This window comes from Pipistrellus kuhlii, unplaced genomic scaffold (genome assembly GCF_014108245.1).
Source record: "Pipistrellus kuhlii isolate mPipKuh1 unplaced genomic scaffold, mPipKuh1.p scaffold_m20_p_10, whole genome shotgun sequence".
NCBI classification, from domain to species: Eukaryota; Metazoa; Chordata; class Mammalia; order Chiroptera; family Vespertilionidae; genus Pipistrellus; species Pipistrellus kuhlii.
In genome coordinates, this window is record NW_023425405.1 from 2,570,156 (window position 1) to 2,588,933 (window position 18,778).

Consider the following 18,778-nt stretch of genomic DNA (forward strand, 5'->3'; position numbering starts at 1 on the left):
AGTGTGAATAGAGGGAGCATACCTCAACATAATAAAGGACGTATATGACAAACCAACAGCCAACATCATACTCAATGGACAAAAACTAAAACAATTCTTCCTAAGAACTGGAACAATTCAGGGATATCCGCCACTCCCACCACTGTTATTCAATATGGCACTGGAAGTACTAGTCTCAATGATCAGACAAGAAGAAAAAATATGGTATCCAAACTGCCAAGGAAGAAGTAAAACTGTCATTATTCACAGATGACATGATATTGTACATATGCATTAATCCTTTGAGTGAACAGGCTTGATTGTGTATTAATAATCCAGTGATGGTTAATGATTTTGTGATAAAATTGTTTAATAGAACAATATTATTCTTTCAATGCTAAGTCTAATTTCTGCAAAACTATTCTGGACAATTTTCCCAAGGTTCATTCATGATTCTTATCTACTCAATTTTATTTTAGGATTTTCATAATTTTTACTTTTTACCCATTTCAATGTTATCGTAAGATGGTTGCAACATCCAGTAGTCAGAGAAACTGACCCATAAATATTTGACATAAATATATAGCAGGAGTCATACATACATAACAGAGTGTTTGAAAGGGGACTATTTAATAAGAGTATCTCCCTTAGTAGATTGTCTAGTGTTTGGACTATAGAATTCTTTCACTTCCCTCTGAAACATCATCATTATTGGTGCTGGGATAATGATACTCAGATAACTAGGGCTCCTCCTCCATTATTATATGTAATGTTAACTGTGTACTCAGCTCTTTGTGGATACACAGAGACATACTGTATATTAAAATAACAGACCTAATGCAGGAATTTTTCACCTGGGATCTATGGAGCTACCCTGTTTCCCCGAAAATAAGACAGTGTCTTATACTAATTTTTGCTCCCAAAGTTGCGCTAGGTCTTATTATCAGGGGATGTCTTATTTTTCCATGAGCTAGGTCTTATTTTCGGAGGATGTCTTATTTTCGGGGAAACAGGAATGTATATGTAGGAAGTTCTTAAAATCTCTCTTTTTAAAAAATAATGTGTGGTGTTTTATTTAAATTGATTTCAGAGAGAGAGAAAGAGAGATAGAAACATCAATGATGATAGAGAATCATCGATCAGCTGCCTCCTGCACGTTCTCTCCCCCAAAACCTCCCAGGGCTGGAGCTTGCAACCCAGGCATATGCCCTGACCTGTAATCAAGCTGTGACCTCCTGGTTCATAGGTGGACATTGAACTACTGAACAACACTGGCCAGGCTAACACTACTTTGTGCATGCATATTTTTCACTGTACCGGTATATACAATTCTGTATTTTTCTGGAGAGAAAATCTATAACTTGTGACACAGAACACTCTTACTTAATTTTTTTTAAAAATCATTAGCCATTTTATAATCTCCTAATAGCTATTATAATCTGCAAGTAGCAACAGATATTGATTCTCTTTCCAGATCTCTTTTGTCCAGATCTGGTGTCAAGTTATTACAATTAGCTAAGATAAAAGAAATAGATTTCAGGGCTAGGTAGTAGTATTTGGAGTGGAACCATGATGATGGGGTAATGACTTCATCCAAGCAAGTCTTTTCGACTTTGAAGAAAAGATAATAATTGATAATATGAGAACAGAAATTAGTCTCTATCTATATATGATATGTTTTCCATGGACCCAAAAATATTTTGCTTCTCTGTAATTTTCAATGTTAAATTATCACCTCAGGTAGAAAAGTCTAATTTTGTCATAAAGTTAAAAGTATATAATCTTCTCCTAAATATTCTTGAGGAAGTATATCTTATTGCTCTCTTTCACATAGCATATTATAAGTGAATTTATATTTCTGGCTTAATGATTGTTCCTATAAATTAAGAATTACTTTTTCCATGTCAATGAAAATTAATTATCCAATCTCTAAGCTAATGTTATAAACTAAGCCTGAGATAATTATTATACCATAAGGATGTAATATTTTCCCTCTTTCATCATCATTAGTCTCAAATTTTGTGATGATGTATATTTTCCATGTAAGTAATACTTAAAATACTCTGAAACATTTATCACCAAGTTAATATGCATGAAAGATTACATCTCAATCGTGTTAGTAATATGCCAAAGCATTTTAATTTTTAGACTTCTCTCTCCTAATAATATATCAGATTTCTACTATGTCATTTTATCCTAGTTTTCAACGGCTTTCACAACCTGTTGATAATAATACTTTTCAGAACTCCCCAACAAGCATCTTCTAGGGTGGCCAGGTAAATGTTCCGTTTCTAATAATGTCCCATTAGGGTACTTCCACTTACTTTCATTTTTATCATTTGGTTAATATCATTGCTCTACTTTCCCTTCCCTTCACTCAGTTTATACACTTTTAAAAGAAGTTGAATTCTGTTCTTCCCATAGACTTTTGTGATTCTCCAAACTTCATTCATTTTCATTTTTCTGACCCTTTGTAATCTTTACCCTATGCTGCTCCACGTGGGCTTTAATTCTATATGTTGTTTATCTTTTTTTTGTTGTTTCTCATGTTGTCTTTAATTCTATGAGGGGTAAGACCATATCTTTTTATGTGTTGTACATTTTCACGAAACTTTTGAGTATTGCTCAACAAATACTCATTGGTCAGATGAGCACTCACAGAGATGCAGCACAGAACAGCGTATTTGGTAAGTCAGTTCCCATTCCTAAAACAAACTCAAGAGAGAAAAATTTTATTAAAACATCATAAATATAAATATTCTTAACAAATAATAACAAAGCTAGCAAAAATCACAGGGTACTCTAAGTTCTATGAGAATAGAACTTTAGCTCAGAGCTGAATGTATAAGACTTTTTGTTTTACAAATTATTTTGTTACTTGGCAATCCAATTTTCACTATTTTGTTAATGTGAAGCAAAACTGTATTGGCAACTAATTATTTTACATTCCATACTAGACATAGTGATGAACTGTAAATACCTGACAAATTGTCATAGTAGCAGGACTCTTTTTCAAGTTCATTTGCTGAATAGATTATCCAACATCTCTTCTTGATGAAAAAAAATTTGGAATGTGATTTCTTATGCAAAATAGAAAAGCAAAAAGTGAAGGGAAAAACACATACTACCTTCATTGTATACATGTATGTTGGGGTAGGTCTGTGTGAAGGGACAAAAATTCCAATCCACGTTCTTAAGGAAGGTATTGAATGTGTTCCCTTTTCTGAACAGGAAGTGTCTTCATAAATACACAGAGATACTTTTAGAATTTGTGCAGTTAAACAGACTAAAGTAAGTAGCATACACTTTTAGAAAACATTTTAAAATAAGTATTTGTATTTTATTGCAGAAAATTCTAAAGTTAATTGTAGATCCACTTTTCCATTATGACTGGTAGATAATCTGTCTTTTAACCAGACAGTGGAGAAAGGCAATAAACTACCATATCTATTGATCATGATTCTTGAAAACTGTTTTAAGAGTTAAAAAGAAGGAAATACTAGTGAATAACGAAGAAAATGTTTGCGTATTTCTGAGGTTTACTCTTTGCAGTCTGTTAGTACATCAAGTAGAGAGCTATTTCCAGGAAATAAAAGTTAAGTTCGTTTGGACTCTGTCCAAGGAAAACATCTTTTTTAGCCCTCAATAATTCTTCAGCACCATATTTCTTCCTGTAATTTCATTATACTGCTGTTATTCACTCCATCGGTTTTTCATGAACAATGTAGTCCTTTCAGGAAAATGGAGCCAAAGCAATATATGAAGCACTGAACATAATTGCATATCATCAGCATGGCATTGTTTCCTGGTTGATCAACTGGGTGTGTTTGCTTTTTTATAACGCATCACCATCATCTGAGCTGAGACTGCTCCTCCTGCTGCTCTCTTTGGAAACTTCAGGGGAAGCGGCCGATAGCAGAGGGTCTGTCCCAAAAGGAGATAAAGTGTCCAGGAGCATGTCATCCAATCTTTGTTCCTCGTTTGAAGCAGCACTGAATGACAAATCTGTGAAGTGTGACAAAGGATCGGAGAAGGACAAAGCTTGGTCACAGAACTCAAGGTTCATTCCCTGCAAATGAGTTGACTGTTGGTGATAGTCCACTGAATTCTGCTCAGGATGGGTCTGTCTGTTGACATGAGCACCCACATCAACTGTGCCAAGGGAAGCCAGGGATGGAAGACCGTGAGCACGAGCCTGTATTTCTAGTTCCTGCAATTTCAAAGGAGAATGATTAAATAATGACTTTGAAAGGGAACTTAACTCAAGCCTTAGCTGGTTTGGCTCAGTGGATAGAGCATCCACCCACAAACTGAGGGGTCCCGGGTTTGATTCCTACCAAGGGCACGTCCCAGTGGGGAACATGCAGGAGGCAGCCAGTCAATGACTCTCCCTCATCATTAATGTGTCTATCTCTCTCTATCTCTCTTCCTCTCTGAAATCAATAAAAATATGTTTTTTATAAAGAAAGTGGACTGAACTCTGTAGAATAAGTAATAGAACCAAAATATTAAGTATTCAAAATGAAGAGTAATATAAATTATAAACATTCTTGCAAATAATAGAATCTGCTGTATTTCTATTGACTAAAAAATAACCCTTAAAAATATGCAGATTAAAAAAAATTCCCTTCCCCTTATTCTATAAGGGAATACACTATGGTTTCATAGTGACTCAAACTACATTTAAAGTGAGTAGAAAAGCTTCTTTTTTTTATTTTGTTATGATAATTTTCCATTAATTTTTAGAGAGAGTGGAGGGGGAGAGGGAAAGACAGAGACAGAGAAACATAGATGTGAGAGACATCAATTGGTTGTCTCTCACACACACCCTGACTGGGTTGGGGATGGAGCCTGCAATCCAGGTATGTGCCCTTGACCAGAATCAAACCCATGACCCTTCAGTTCTTTGGTTCTAACCACTGAGCCATATCCTCTAGGGATTCCATTTATTTTTCCAGATTAATTTCTCACTATATTACAGTTCCATGGAAACAAAGTAAATGTTTACCTAGCTATAAGCATACTGATTTAAAAAACAACTTGAGAGTTATAAAAACCCATACTTTAATACTTTGTGTCACATGAACAGAAGAACAGTAACTGTAGAAAACCTGCACAATATGGCTTGTGGCAGTAGAATCCACAGCACTGTTACTAAGGAAGTGAGAGGGGGAAGGGAGAATAGAATGTTCTATATTATGTAGAGAAGGAAATGATCTAGTTCATTATTATTATTTGGCTGAAATAATATCATGTGCCTTTATAAAATCCATTCTTATTTTCTGCATTTTGCAATTAGTTGTCATTCATTCTATTTTGCTAAAGCCTTCTCAACCCTAGATTTCTCATCAAAACCGAAGTGAAACAACCCAATGCATGAATTCCTAAAAGACAATAGTTACCCGCCAGAGGAAAAAATAATTATTAATAAGAAACAATAAATGAGACCAAGGCATGAAAGCGATGACAAGTCAGTCACAGTTAAGCTGCGTGGTTCGTGGCAACATTCTTATAACAACCTGAATCCGGAGTCGAAGGCGCCGGTTAGCCTGCTCCAATCTCTTCTGTCTGTGCTCTAATTCCCGCGCTCTCTGTTGTTCTTTTTGTAGCCACTTGATGTACTCCACCGATGCTTTCAGAATGGTCCCTTTGTTCCAGCGCGTATCACTGTAGAACAGAGATAACCTTTTCACAATTGTGCGTGTCAGCAGAATTCATAAGAACTTAAAAATCTTTTACATTAATGTGAAATAATGATTTACATGACTATTATTCACTCTTAGATATTATTGCTTCTGAATAGAAATTTTAATAGAATAGTTAAGGAGCCCTTATATAGTAAAATTAATCCCAGAATGAAAATAAGTGTCAAAGGAAAGTAATAAAGTGACTTTTTTGTGGGAGAGCTAAATGCAATATCATGATTCTACCATTACAGTTTTTATATTTTTAGTGAAAATTGCTTTTATTATTAACTCTGAGATTAAAATCTATGTGTGGTATTTCTGCATTAATGAACTAGGAAATGTACATTATTGAGGACGTAAGCCTAAATTTTTAAAGATCGTTTCAAATGTACCTACTTTCTAATAAGGTTGCCTTTATGCTTCTAAGGGGAAAAAGGGGGGTGGGGGGAAGGTCCCTCCTCAGTGGTGATCCTGAGTGTTTGTGAAAGAAATCAGAATTTGGCAACATCGTTTTATGCAATACAGCAAAACTTTCTAGAATTATTAAGCAATTTTTTCCTGCACTAATGTATCGATGCTTTTTTAAAAAGCTGGATACTTATTTTTGAGTATGTTTCATTTAAGTAAATACATTAAACATTATCAGATAAACTTTCAGGCTATTGCATAGAACAAAATTTATTTAAACGCATTTATGAAATAGGAGGATGATAAATCTGAAATCACAGAACAAGCTATTGATTTTAATATCTGAAAATACATATCAGTAAATGTAATGTTATCTGAGAGTTAATGATATTTGAGGAGAATGAGGCCAAACTAAATGCTAAAAATCAACCTGAGCTTTTGGGAAACCTTGATGAATTTTCAATTGAGAATTATGAGGTATTTTAAATACAGCTTAAAGTAAGCATGTAGGGAAATTTTAAAAAAATATTACATGGCAGCCAAAACCAGTTTGGCTCAGTGGAGAGAGTGTCGGCCTACGAACTGAAAGGTCCCGGGTTCGATTCTGGTCAAGGGCATGTACCTTGGTTGCGGGCACATCCCCAGTAGGGGGTGTGCAAGAGGCAGCTGATCGATGATTTTCTCTCATCGGTGTTTCTAACTCTCTATCCCTCTCTTTTCCCCTCTGTAAAATATCAATAAAATATATTTTAAATAACAAAAGTATTACACTGCATTTTTTTTTTTTTTTTTTTTTTTTTTTTTTTTTTTTAGTTTACCTGACCTTAGTAAAATATCTTGAGCTCAATATATATTTACTAAGTGATCAGAAGTGGGGAAAGAGACTTTAAGAAAAAATCTGGCTTGTATAGTATGAATCATTGGAAGTTCATGTTAGATGACATTTCCATTAATTTCAACCAATTAAAGGGAGCTGTATTTTTCTACCCATCAAGTGAACATGCTTACTAGGGACTGGAGGAGCCTTCTACTGAAATGTCAAACTACTCAGTGTCTAGCTCAAGTTTGAAAATGCTTTGTCAGTTCTCAAGGGCTGTAACAGCTATTGGTCCCATTTCTCCCACAAGTGACTTATCTGGTGGTGTGAAGGCAGGGAAAAAGCAGCTACTTCTGTCATTAAACCAAGGAAGTATTTGCATCTGAAAAACTCTAAGCAGCAGGGAGCCTTGTGGCCCCAAATTTTTTTCATTTATTCTTATGGGAAGAAAAAACTTGGACAGAGGAACTAAGATGAAAAAAATAACCTAGCTAACTTTGAAGTTTAAAGCACAGTTTATTTAGATCTAAAATAAATTTTTTAAATGGTGGTAGAGTCCACTCAATGGGTCTTCCTTGAATTTCTACAAGATGTATTTGTACTCAATTTTTAAAAGTTCACTCTATTTTAAAGCCATTTTAAACATGAGGTTTCTTCTTAATATATTTCAAGTTTTCTCAAGTTATTAAGGAGATGTGTACTTCTCTCACAAGACAAATTCAAGAAGCCAGGCATTAAAAAACATCTTAAATGACTGTAATACCAACGCATGTAAAGGTGTGCCTCAGGAATGAATGTTGATACTAATTTTTCATTTTCTACAAAATAATTTTCTTTGAACAACTTAAAACTTTTGAGGAACTTGTATGGATTTAAAGCAGGTAGCAGAAGTGTATACATTGAAGCAGAAATATGGCAGGCAAAACTATTGAAAATGCACAGTCTGTTGTCATTTGCATATCCACTTCAAAACATTAAAACATTAATACAAAAAGTGGTCATCATGACAGATTTGATTTTTCTTGCTCACATGAACATTTAAAAAAGCTTATTAGATTACATATACTACCTCAATTACCATCTCTATATATAAAACCATAAGCAACCTTTTGACATTTGACCATTTGACTGGTAGCTGTGATGCACACTGACCACCAGGGGGCACACACTCAACACACAGGCATGGAAACATGGAACAGACTGATGAATCTCAGAGGGAAGGGGGAAAGGAGAGGACAGGAAGAGGAAGAGGTTGACCAAAGACCTTATATGCACACTAGAGGCCTGGTGCATGGATTCGGGCAACAATTGCCTGGCCTGCAGGGATCAGACTGAAACTGGCAGTCCAACATCCCCCAAGTGCAAGAGACCACACCAGTGCACGAAACTGTGCACCTGGCCTCGAGTTAATATATAAAAGCAGGATAATGTTATGATTATAGAGAAAAAGAAAACAATTTAGTAAAAACAAAAAAAAAAGTGCTATAACCAGTTTTTCAAATTAAAAGGTAGAAAAAAACCAAAAATACTATGGTATCAATAGAATAATTTATTTAGAATATTTTTATAATATTTTATTTTTACTAATATGAGTATTTTTTTTTTGCATCTGAAGTTTTTCTTTTGTTTATTATCTTAAGTTTTACGTATGTCTCCTTTTTGTCCCAATTGACCGCCCCCCCAACCATTCCCAGGCAAGCCCTGACCATCCCAGTGTCTGTGTCCATTGGTTATGCTAATGTGCATGCATACAAGTCCTTTGATTGCTCTCTAACCTCCCCTGCCATTTGTCTCTGTATCTATTTTTATTCATCAAATTATGTTGATCATTATATTCTACAAATAATCTTGTGATATTTGTCTTTCTCCAACTGATTTCATGTGGCATAATGTTCTCTAGTTCCAACCATGCCATTGCCAATGGTAAAAGTTCCTTCTTTTTTAAAGTGGTGTAGTATTCCATTGTGTATAAGTACCATAGTTTTCTAATCCACTCATCTGCTGATGGGCACTTAGGCTGTTTCCAAATCTTAGCTATTGTAAATTGTGCTGCTATGAACATAAGGGAGCATATATAATTTCTGATTGGTGTTTCTGGTTTCTTGGGATATAGTCCTAGATGTGGGATTACAGGGTCAAATGGGAGTTTCATTTCTAACTTTTTGAGGAAACTCCATACTGTCCTCCACAGTGGGTGCACCAGTCTGCATTCCCACCAGCAGTGCACAAGGGTTCCTTTTTCTCCACATCCTTGCCAGGACTAGTCATTTGTTATGACTGTTGATTTGTTATGATTGCCATTCTGACAAGTGTAAGATGGTACCTCATTGTTGTTTTCATTTGCATCTCTCAGATGATTAGTGACTTTGAGCATGTTTTCATATGTCTTTCGGCCTTCTCTATGTCCTCTTTTGAAAAGTGTCTACTCAGGTCCTTTGCCCATTTTTTGATTGGACTGTTTATCTTCCTTTTGTTAAGTTGTATGAGTTCCCTGTAAATTTTGGAGATTAAACCCTTATCTGAAATAGCAATGACAAATATATTCTCCCATGCAGTGGGCTTTCTTATTGTTTTGTTGATGGTTTCTTTTGCTGTGCAGAAGCTTTTTATTTTGATGTAGTCCCATTTGTTCATTTTCTCTTTAGTCTGTCTGGCCCTAGAATCTGTGTCTGTAAAGATATTGCTATTACATATGTCTGCTATCTCGTTGCCTATGGAGTCTTATAGGATTTTTATGATTTCCCATCTTACATTTAAGTCCTTTAGCCATTTTGAGTTTGTTTTTGTGAATGGTGTAAGTTGGTGATCTAGTTTCATTTTTTTGCATGTATCTGACCAAATTTCCCAGCACCATTTACTGAAGAGACTGTCTTGATTCCATTGTATGTTTTTGCCTCCTCTGTCAAATATTAATTGAGAATAGTGGCTTGGGTCAATTACTGGGTTCTTTGTTCTGTTCCACTGGTCTATATGTCTGTTCTTATGCCAGTACCAGACAGTTTTGAGAATGATAGCTTAGTAATATAGTTTGATATCTGGTACTGTGATCTCTCCAACTTTGTTCTTCTTTCTTAGGATTGATATCTAATATGACTTTTTTTTTTTAATAAATATGATTCATAAAAAGCACATATAAAGTAGTCCACAATCACACATCTGTAGAAGCTCTTCACTTTTTGTGTTTGGTGGTTTCATTTGGGTTTATTTTTTAGCAATGGTCAGAAGATTGTCATCCCCTCATTGTTGTTTTTTTAATTTAATTTTTTCAACCTATGTATCTTCACTACAGCTATTCACTGCATTATTTCTATTTCTGACCACACTATTTTGGCCTAACAAAAAAAAAAAAAATTTATGAATGTATTTGACACACAGAAATGACAACTTCATAGATTTGAAAATGTCTTTAGATTTTTAGCCTTGATTTCTTAAGCCAACACCTAAGTTTTTTCTAATTATTAGCTGAAAGGGTCCTCAGAGATCAAGTACTTCACAGTTCCTGCTATTTTCCCAAGAGCACGTGATGTTTAGAAGATGAGCCCAGGTCTCTTCATTCAATTCAGTCATCTTTCTGCAAATCTGTGGCTTTCCCGCTATTTCAAATGCATCTACCGTAAGAAATATGTTTTCTAAATTAACACAGTGCATAAAATTATGATGTGTTTCACAAATTATTACTATCCTCCTTAGGTGCAATATGTAATACTTTAGATAGATTCAATGTCATTCTTCCTTCTTTGTTTAAAAATTCTGGGTCTGTCTCATTTGATTGATTTCATGATCCAAGTTTTAAAAATTGTTTTTAAACTATTTTTTGTTAATCCTCTGATAAGGGGTTAATTTCCAAAGTATATAAAGTACTCATATAACTCAACAAAAGGAAGACAAACAAACCAATTTTTGAAAATGAGCAGAGGACCTTAATAAACACTTTTCTAAAGAGGACATACACATGGCCAAGAAATATATGAAAAAATACTCAACATCACTAGTTATTAGGGTATAAACATTTTTAAAATCCATCTATGCTTGTGTTTTCTAAGTTTTTGTTTTATTTTAAATTACTTAAAATATACCATGGCCCTCGCCAGTTTGGCTCAGTGCATAGAGCATGGCCTGCCAACTGAAGGGTCCCAGGTTTGATTCTGGTCAAGGGTATGTGCCTGAGTTGCAGGTTTGATCCCCAGATGGGGGCGGGCAGAAGGCACCAACCAGATCAATGATTCTCTCTCATCATTGATGTTTCTATCCCTTGCTTCCTCTTCCTTCCTCTCTGAAATCAGTAAAAATATTTTTAAATAATAAATAAATAAACAAACAAACAAATAAATATAAATTATACTATGCATTTTAGTACCGTTTCTGAAATAAAAATTAAAACACATGTTCAAATAAAAAGACCTTGGATTTACATAAAATGATTGATAAACAAATGTGCACTTATATTTTAAGTGTTAAAAAATCCTATAAGGAGACACCAAGATGGCAGCATAGGGTAGACACCCGAATGCAGCCTACCACAACAAATTTGAAGTTAGAACTGAAAAACAGGGGAGGCATTGCCCTGAAGTGCCGGACGGCTAGCTGAGAGGAGGCTCTGCCATCTGGGAAGGAGAGAGAAGGCACGCTGAACCTCAGGAACTGTGAAGGTACGGAGAACTGTGTGCACGAAAAGGCGCTGGCTTACTCCCAGTGCGGGGAGAGGAAGGGCTGGACAGAGATTGCTGCTAGCTTACTCCTGGCGGGCAGAGAGGGCGGGCCGGGCTGAGTTCGCTACTGGCTTACTCCCGGTGCACGGAGAGGGCAGACAGCTAAAGCGCAACTGGCTTTCTTGTTCGAGAGGAAAACAGAATCAGCCTATTGCTCTGATAGACGGCCCCAGACAGGGAGAGGCCAGAGTGTCAGGCAGTGGGCAGAGATCTCTCAGAGGTGTGTGAAGCCAGAGGCCATTACTGCGGGACTTGGGGAGGAGCCCAAGGGAAAACAGTTTGTCTGCACCAACCTGAGACTTCGCCCAATCTCTGGCTGAGCACAGAAGCTCTCCCAGAGGCTGGCTTTCTCTAAGGAGGGACTTGCAGGAATCCAAAGCTTGTCTGCGCCTTTACCAAAGAGGTGCGTGCGTGCCTGCAACCAATCTTCCAAAACTCTCCACGAACAGGTCTTTTCTAAGGCGAGACTGACAGGGAACCAAAGATTGTCTGCGCCACCCGGAGACCCCGCCCTATCCAAGCAGAGTACAGAAGCCCTCCTAGCTGAGACTCTGCTGATCCTCACAGCCAATTGGCTTGGAGATCAAAGCTTCCCAGTGATACCAACAATAAGCAAGGCTTAACAACAAGACTGCACACACAGCCCACAAAGGGCTACACCAAGACTGTCCACCGCAGGTAACTGGGAAGGCTGTGCTACTGGGCTCTACCAGAACATCTAGAACACAAAGCTATTCCATCAAATCAGGGAAACAACTAAAATGCAGACAAGAGGAAGGAGACAAAGGAAGGAGATGGAGGAAAAGAAAAGATTGGACATTGAGTGCAAAACTACAGTTATAAGGTTATTCAACAATATCCTAAAAAAGGCCGATAAAATAAATGAGACCTATGAGGATATGAAAAGGGAGCAACTAGAAATAATAAGGGATAAACAAGAAATGAAGAAAACATTGTCTGAAATAAAAAATATTATACAAAGTCCTAAAAACAGACTGGAAGATCACAAGAATCAAGACAAAGATTTAGAACACGAAGAGCCAGAGGACACTCCTCTGCAGAAAGGAGAAGATAAGAGAATCCAGAAAGTTGAAGATAGTGTAAGAAACCTCTGGGACAATTTCAAGCAAAACAACATCAGAATTATGGGGATTCCAGAAGAAGAGAGAGAGCAAGATACAGAAAGAATACTGAAAGAAATAGTGACAGAAAACTTCCCCCACCTGGGGAAAGAAATAGACTTACAAGTCCAGAAAGTCCACAGAACCCCAAACAAAAGGAATCCAAGGAGGACCACACCAAGACACATCATAATTAACATTCCAAGAGCAAAAGACAAAGAAAGAATATTAAAAGCAGCAAGAGAAAAGCAGGTAGTTACCTATAAAGGAACACCCATATGATTGTCAACTGATTTCTCAACAGAAACCATGCAGGCCAGACGGGAATGGCAAGAAATATTCAAGGTGATGAATAGCAAGAACCTATAGCCAAAAATAATCTATCCAGCAAAGCTATCACTCAGAATCAAAGGACAAAGAGCTTCACAAATAAAAAAAAGCTAAAAGAATTCATCACCGCCGAACCAGAATTATATGAATTGCTGAAGGAGGTTATTTAGGAAGAGGAAGAAGATAAAGATAAAAATTATGATCAACAAATACGTAACTATCAACAAGTGAATCTAAAAACCAAGGGAATTAAAAAAATCTGATGAACAATATTAACTGGTGAATATAATAGAATCAGAGGTATGGAAGGGGAGTGTACTGATGATTCTTGGGGAAAAGGGGAGTGAGGGTGCGGGAAGAGACTGAACAAAAACTGTGCACCTATGGATGAGGACAATGGGGGATGGGGAAAGGACAGAGGGTGGGGTGGGAATCTGGTGGAGGGGAGCAGTTGAGGGGGGGGAAGAGGATCACATTTGTAATAATCTGAACAATAAAGATTTATTTTTTTAAAAAATCCTATCAGGAAAATGTTTAATCTTTCTACTAATAGGAAGAGCTGGGTGCTTAGACTCTTGAAGAGTTATTAGTAGGGCCTCAACTAACACTGAACTCTTCAGATTCTCCATCTCCAGTGCTCTTTCTGCTATGGTATTTTAGACGCCCAGGAGAACAAATATTGCATTCCTTCTGTCACCAATTATTGAATTGTCTGAATGAATTGGCACATTTGGATATAAGGAAAAGTATTTCCACATTTTACAAATATCACTTTATCCAACATCATTGTTCCTGAATTATGGGTAATTGCCAGCATTTGTAGAGGCCAGTTCTCAGTCTGAATGAAATATTTCTCAAGTCATTATTTATGCTACAGATCATGTTTGTTTGTTTGTTTGTTTTGGGAAAAACATTCACTATTCTAAATTGATACTTTAATTAATCAACTATTTGTTGAAATTCAAAATCTCAAACATCTGTTTAACTGACTTTGTACAATACCAAAACTTGACTAAAAAATTCATTATGATAATCAGTTAGTGGTTGGCATCAGTCAACATGTTTTTTATAATATAACTAATGGCCCAATGCATGAAATTCATGCACAGAAGGAGGGTTCCCTCATCCCAGCCTGTACCCTCTCTAATCAGACATACCTCTCACAATCTGGGACTGCTAGCCCTTAACTGCTCACCTACCTACCTGCCTGATTGCCCCTAACTTTTCTGCCTGACTGCCTGATCACCCCTAACTGCCTCTGCCTACCTGCCTGATGGCCCCTAACTGCCCTCCTCTTGTCTGTCTGATCTCGCCCCCAACTGCCCTCCCCTGCCATTCTGGTTGCTCCCAACTGCCCTCCCTTGCTGGCCTGGTTGCCCCCAACTGCCCTCCCCTACTGGCCAGATCTTGCCCCCAATGGCCTGCCCCTGCTGGCTTGATGTCACCCCAACCGCCTTCCCCTGCCAACCTGATCACCCCTAACAGCCTCTGCCTCAGCTCCCACAATCATGGCTTTGTTTGTAAGGAAGTTGGATGTCTGGAAGATGACCATTTGACCTAGTCTAATTATCATATTACCATTTTATTAGTACAGATATATTATATAGGATAGGATGCTTAAATAGGAGTGGGAGAAAGCCTTTTTTAGCAGGAGATGCTCTTGACAGACAAAAATACATAATATCTATATCTGGACTGATAGCCAGTCATGTGCACTATACTGCCAAACTGGTCACTAAAAAATCAAACTGCTTTCTTACACCTTAAGCCTAATAGCTGTTGCCCTTAAAACCCCTCCTCAGCTCCCACCTTAGGTTCTGCCTTCACAGGTCACCCAGATTTGGTTCTGATTGGACAGTTTCTAACTTAGTCACCATCAAAAGCTCCACCTCCTCGGCAGCCATTAGCTCCTCACAGTTCACCTAGATTTGCTTCTGCTTGGTCAGTTTCTATATCAGTTGGCTTCTCTGGACCTATCTCTGGGCCTGATCAGAAAAGTGGGGCTGATTGGCAGCCCCCTCAGCAGTGCTGTGACAGAGTCACTGAATGCAAGACTGACTTCCTGTTGAGCCTTTGGTCAGTTGTTTATGGAACCTAGGTTTTTATATATTAGGATAGTATTTATTCTATTTGTTTTACTTGCTTGTCTCTAGGAACTTAGAACCTCTGAAAATCCAACAATGCAATTTTCATGTATATCTAAATCTTACATTGGAAAAATTGTTATAACCATAAATTGAGTATAGATAGCAGTCTGTATCATGGACAGCATATGATCTTACCATTAAATTTGTCAATATTAATGTCACACAGAAAAGCCCACATAATCTGAGAAGACTAATTTACTTATTTTTTTATAGCTCAAAAGGACAACTGTTAATAACAACCTTGATGCTTAATGACAATCACCCTTGTATAGATCTTTTAAAATGAGACCAGAAGCAATCTAATCTTTACCATAAGTTGCTTAATTTCCTAGTCATTAGTCCTCCTCTACCCTCTCCCCTCCCACCCATTTTGGGGGGTAGTAAAACCATAACATTATTATAGAAATGATTGTTGAACTCACGGGTCATTAGTCTTTGGAATAAGAGTGCCAAGCTCCTTGATTCTGTAATTAATATTATACCGTCTTCTTCTTTCAACTATTAAAACAAAATTATTTATTATTTTCATTAAAATACAATTAATTTTTGAATAGCTGTCAACTTTCTTAATAATTGTTAAAAATAATAAATGAAAATTTCCATTTTTTAAAAGAATATTTCTCAGAAATAAAATAAAAAATTAATATATTTTATTCTGAAAGTGAAAATACCAATATTAGAATTATATTTCTATTATATACAATGCTTTAAAAATATGTCCTCCCCAAAACATGTATTTAATTCCTTGAAATGTTATAATATTTACTCATACTGATATATATATATATATATATATATATATATATATATATAATTATTTCACACCTATGCATTTGTCAGTCCAAAGGATTATAATCTTTTGATGTTGGTGCCATACTTAACTCTTCTTATATACTTCCGGGCCTAACACAGAGTTTGGCACATTGTAGCTTTGTGTGCCCAACTAGACTATGACCTCCTTGAGGGCAGAGACAATTTCTTTCTCATTTTTATAACCCCAGAGTGGTTGGCATATAGGAGGAGCTAAATAAATATATGTTGATTAGACTGTAAATAGTGTTCTAATTTAAATTTTCTCAATAATATATGGAGCAGTGATTTTCAAACTTTGATGGGTATCAGACATACCTGGAAGTATTGTTAAAATAGATTTGTACCCCACATATAGGATTCTGATTTTAGTAGGTCACGGTTGGGGCCCATGAATTGGCATTTATAACAAGCTTCTGGGTCATGCTGCTTGTCTAGGGCCCACACGTTGAGAACTATTGATATGGATTCTTATTCAGAGACTGTTTTCTCTGTTTGAATGTCTATGCATTCTTTGCTAATGGAAATTTAGTGCATCTAATAAATGTCAATAAATGTCAGACAGACAAATACATAGTTTCCTATATTGACCCCCTCTAAGAGCAGTCATAGAGTATAGAATAGTCTTATCTTCTGCTACAGGGAATTGAAAACAGAAAAATATCATAAAGAAAAAAAGAAAATCATATATAAAAATATTGGAAAATACTTAAACAATACATGTTTGAAACTTAAGATCTGCTACCAGAAACAAGGAAAGTCATGAAATACTATCAATTGTGTTGGTGAAACTAGACTACAAAGCAATTTACCATACATGGAATTGTCCTTCAGAAAAAAATACATTGAAATGCCTCTGAAATTAGAATATAAATGATTCTACAGAGAGTTTATTTTCCTTCTTTATCAATATTATTTTTCCTGTACATGTGATTCAAAAAACAATGACACAACATTAAAAACATAAAATTGAAAAGAAAATAAATAAGGTAAAACTGGTAGAAATACATATATATTTCACAGTGAGAATTTATTAATAATTCTATATTCACACATATTCACTTCTATATTATAAAAAAGAATCTTAAACATGAAATGAATAGCAGCTATGAAGGATGTTATTTTATCTCAGAATAAGGGGGGGGGGGGTGTTAGTCCTATAATATTTCTCCAAAATCTATTATTTAAATGCACTGTATGTGAATATCAAAGGTTTCTACTCAATTTAGACTGTGCTCGATACATGTTTAATGGCTAATTATAATGAGATCTTTGATTTCTCAATGTTTTCATGTCAGTACTAGCTACTTTTAAAAGAGTCAAGTTTTAAAAAAATTGTTAGGTTAATTCATGCCATGTCTGGTTTCACTCTTCACAAAGTTTTTGATATGTTTGGTCAGTCCTGTCCTTAGATCCAGGATTCCAGGCGAAAGGGGCCCTTATCTAGGACTCCACACTTAAGAGGAACCATTTTTGCCTTTTCTCATCACCCCCATTCCCACTGAGCAAGGCAGCCAAGTGAGCCCCTTCTAAGCCACACCACTGAGGACTTTGCAAATGCCGTGGGCCCACTTCCAGAGCCCGGGCACGCCCCTTTCTGTCCCTCTATGAACTGTGGCATCAGTGTGCTCACCCCTAGGCCCAAGATGTGGACGAGGGGCAGTTGTTTGCAGGGATTTGCATGGAGCTGCAGTGCATTGGATGAGGTTTTCACACTCGTGCCTGAGGCCACTGATGGCGTAAGAATGGAATATGGGGTGAAGGCATAGGTGAGATGGGCTGACATCTCCCCGCCCTAACATTCCCACTCAGAACTCTGAGGATCTGAGAATTGCAAGTTCACACCTGGCCTTCTAATCCTCAGGAAGGATGGAAAAGATTTTTTTTTTATTTTTTTTTTTAGAATTTCTAGCTTTTAAATACTAAGGCATCTAGTAAGTGGCACTTGTCTTCCTGACACAATGTTCACAAATGCTAAGAGTGGACTTAGATTTATCATATTTAAATTGTGAATTGATGTTTTAACTCTGATATTTCCAAAAAGCAAGGTTAAAATGATAGGTGCCTGGTATGTCCATTATTGAAGTATTTTCTAATCTGGTATTAGAAAGGAAAACCAGATTAGAAAATACTTCAATAATGGACATACCAGGTACCTATCATACTTTATATTAAATGGCCAGTTGTTAAAGCTATGGATATAAGAGTGAAGAAAAAAGCAAGGAGAATAATAATTAGCAGGCTAAAACTAAAATAGAAGCCCATGGTTCCTTAATGTATTAATTATTTGTATCAATAATTAGCTCTTCTTACTGACGTTCTACCTGTCTCATATTCTGGACCAAACTGTATCTGCTCTGCCGCTAGAAGCTATCAGAATCAAATAATTCCCCTCGCCACTCCTATCCCAAGGACCGTTATAACCTCCTATCAGTCCGTCCCTCAGTCACTCAGTCAGCAAACTGAGTACTGTGTGACATAGGCAGGTGCATAGGAACAAACAGATGCAGGTTTGTGCAGAGTCCACTCCAGCTAATCACATGTGAGGAAATTCCTGGTTTGTTGTGTAGAGGATTTATTATTTTTAGTTTATTTTATTCTTCTCTCATTTTGTGATTGGGGTCCCAGAACAAAAGGACTTCACACTCAATTGGTCAAGCTCAGGTGAGACAGTTAAGCACTTGAAACATGACCAAACCCTGTCTAGCTCAGCATTGTGGCTATGCTGCTTCATTTGCTTATTTTTCTTCATCTCATGGGACCTGTCACC

General features: G+C 36.6%; 1 protein-coding gene across 4 annotated transcripts in view; it reads right to left on the reverse strand.

Moving 5' to 3' along the window:
• Nucleotides 1-1,146: 1,146 nt before the first annotated feature.
• Nucleotides 1,147-18,778, reverse strand: part of TFEC (transcription factor EC) — a 76,855-nt gene continuing 59,223 nt past the window's right edge. For 3 of the 4 annotated variants that reach the window (XM_045576137.1, XM_045576130.1, XM_045576143.1), the window contains 3 exons: nucleotides 15,621-15,696; nucleotides 5,499-5,646; nucleotides 1,147-4,189 (listed from right to left, as the gene is read on the reverse strand). In XM_045576137.1, the coding sequence (XP_045432093.1) occupies nucleotides 3,815-4,189; nucleotides 5,499-5,646; nucleotides 15,621-15,696 (599 nt within the window). In that variant the 3' untranslated portion in view covers nucleotides 1,147-3,814. The remainder of the gene's footprint in view (nucleotides 4,190-5,498; nucleotides 5,647-15,620; nucleotides 15,697-18,778) is intronic. The other variant, XR_004985768.2, reaches the window with a different exon arrangement.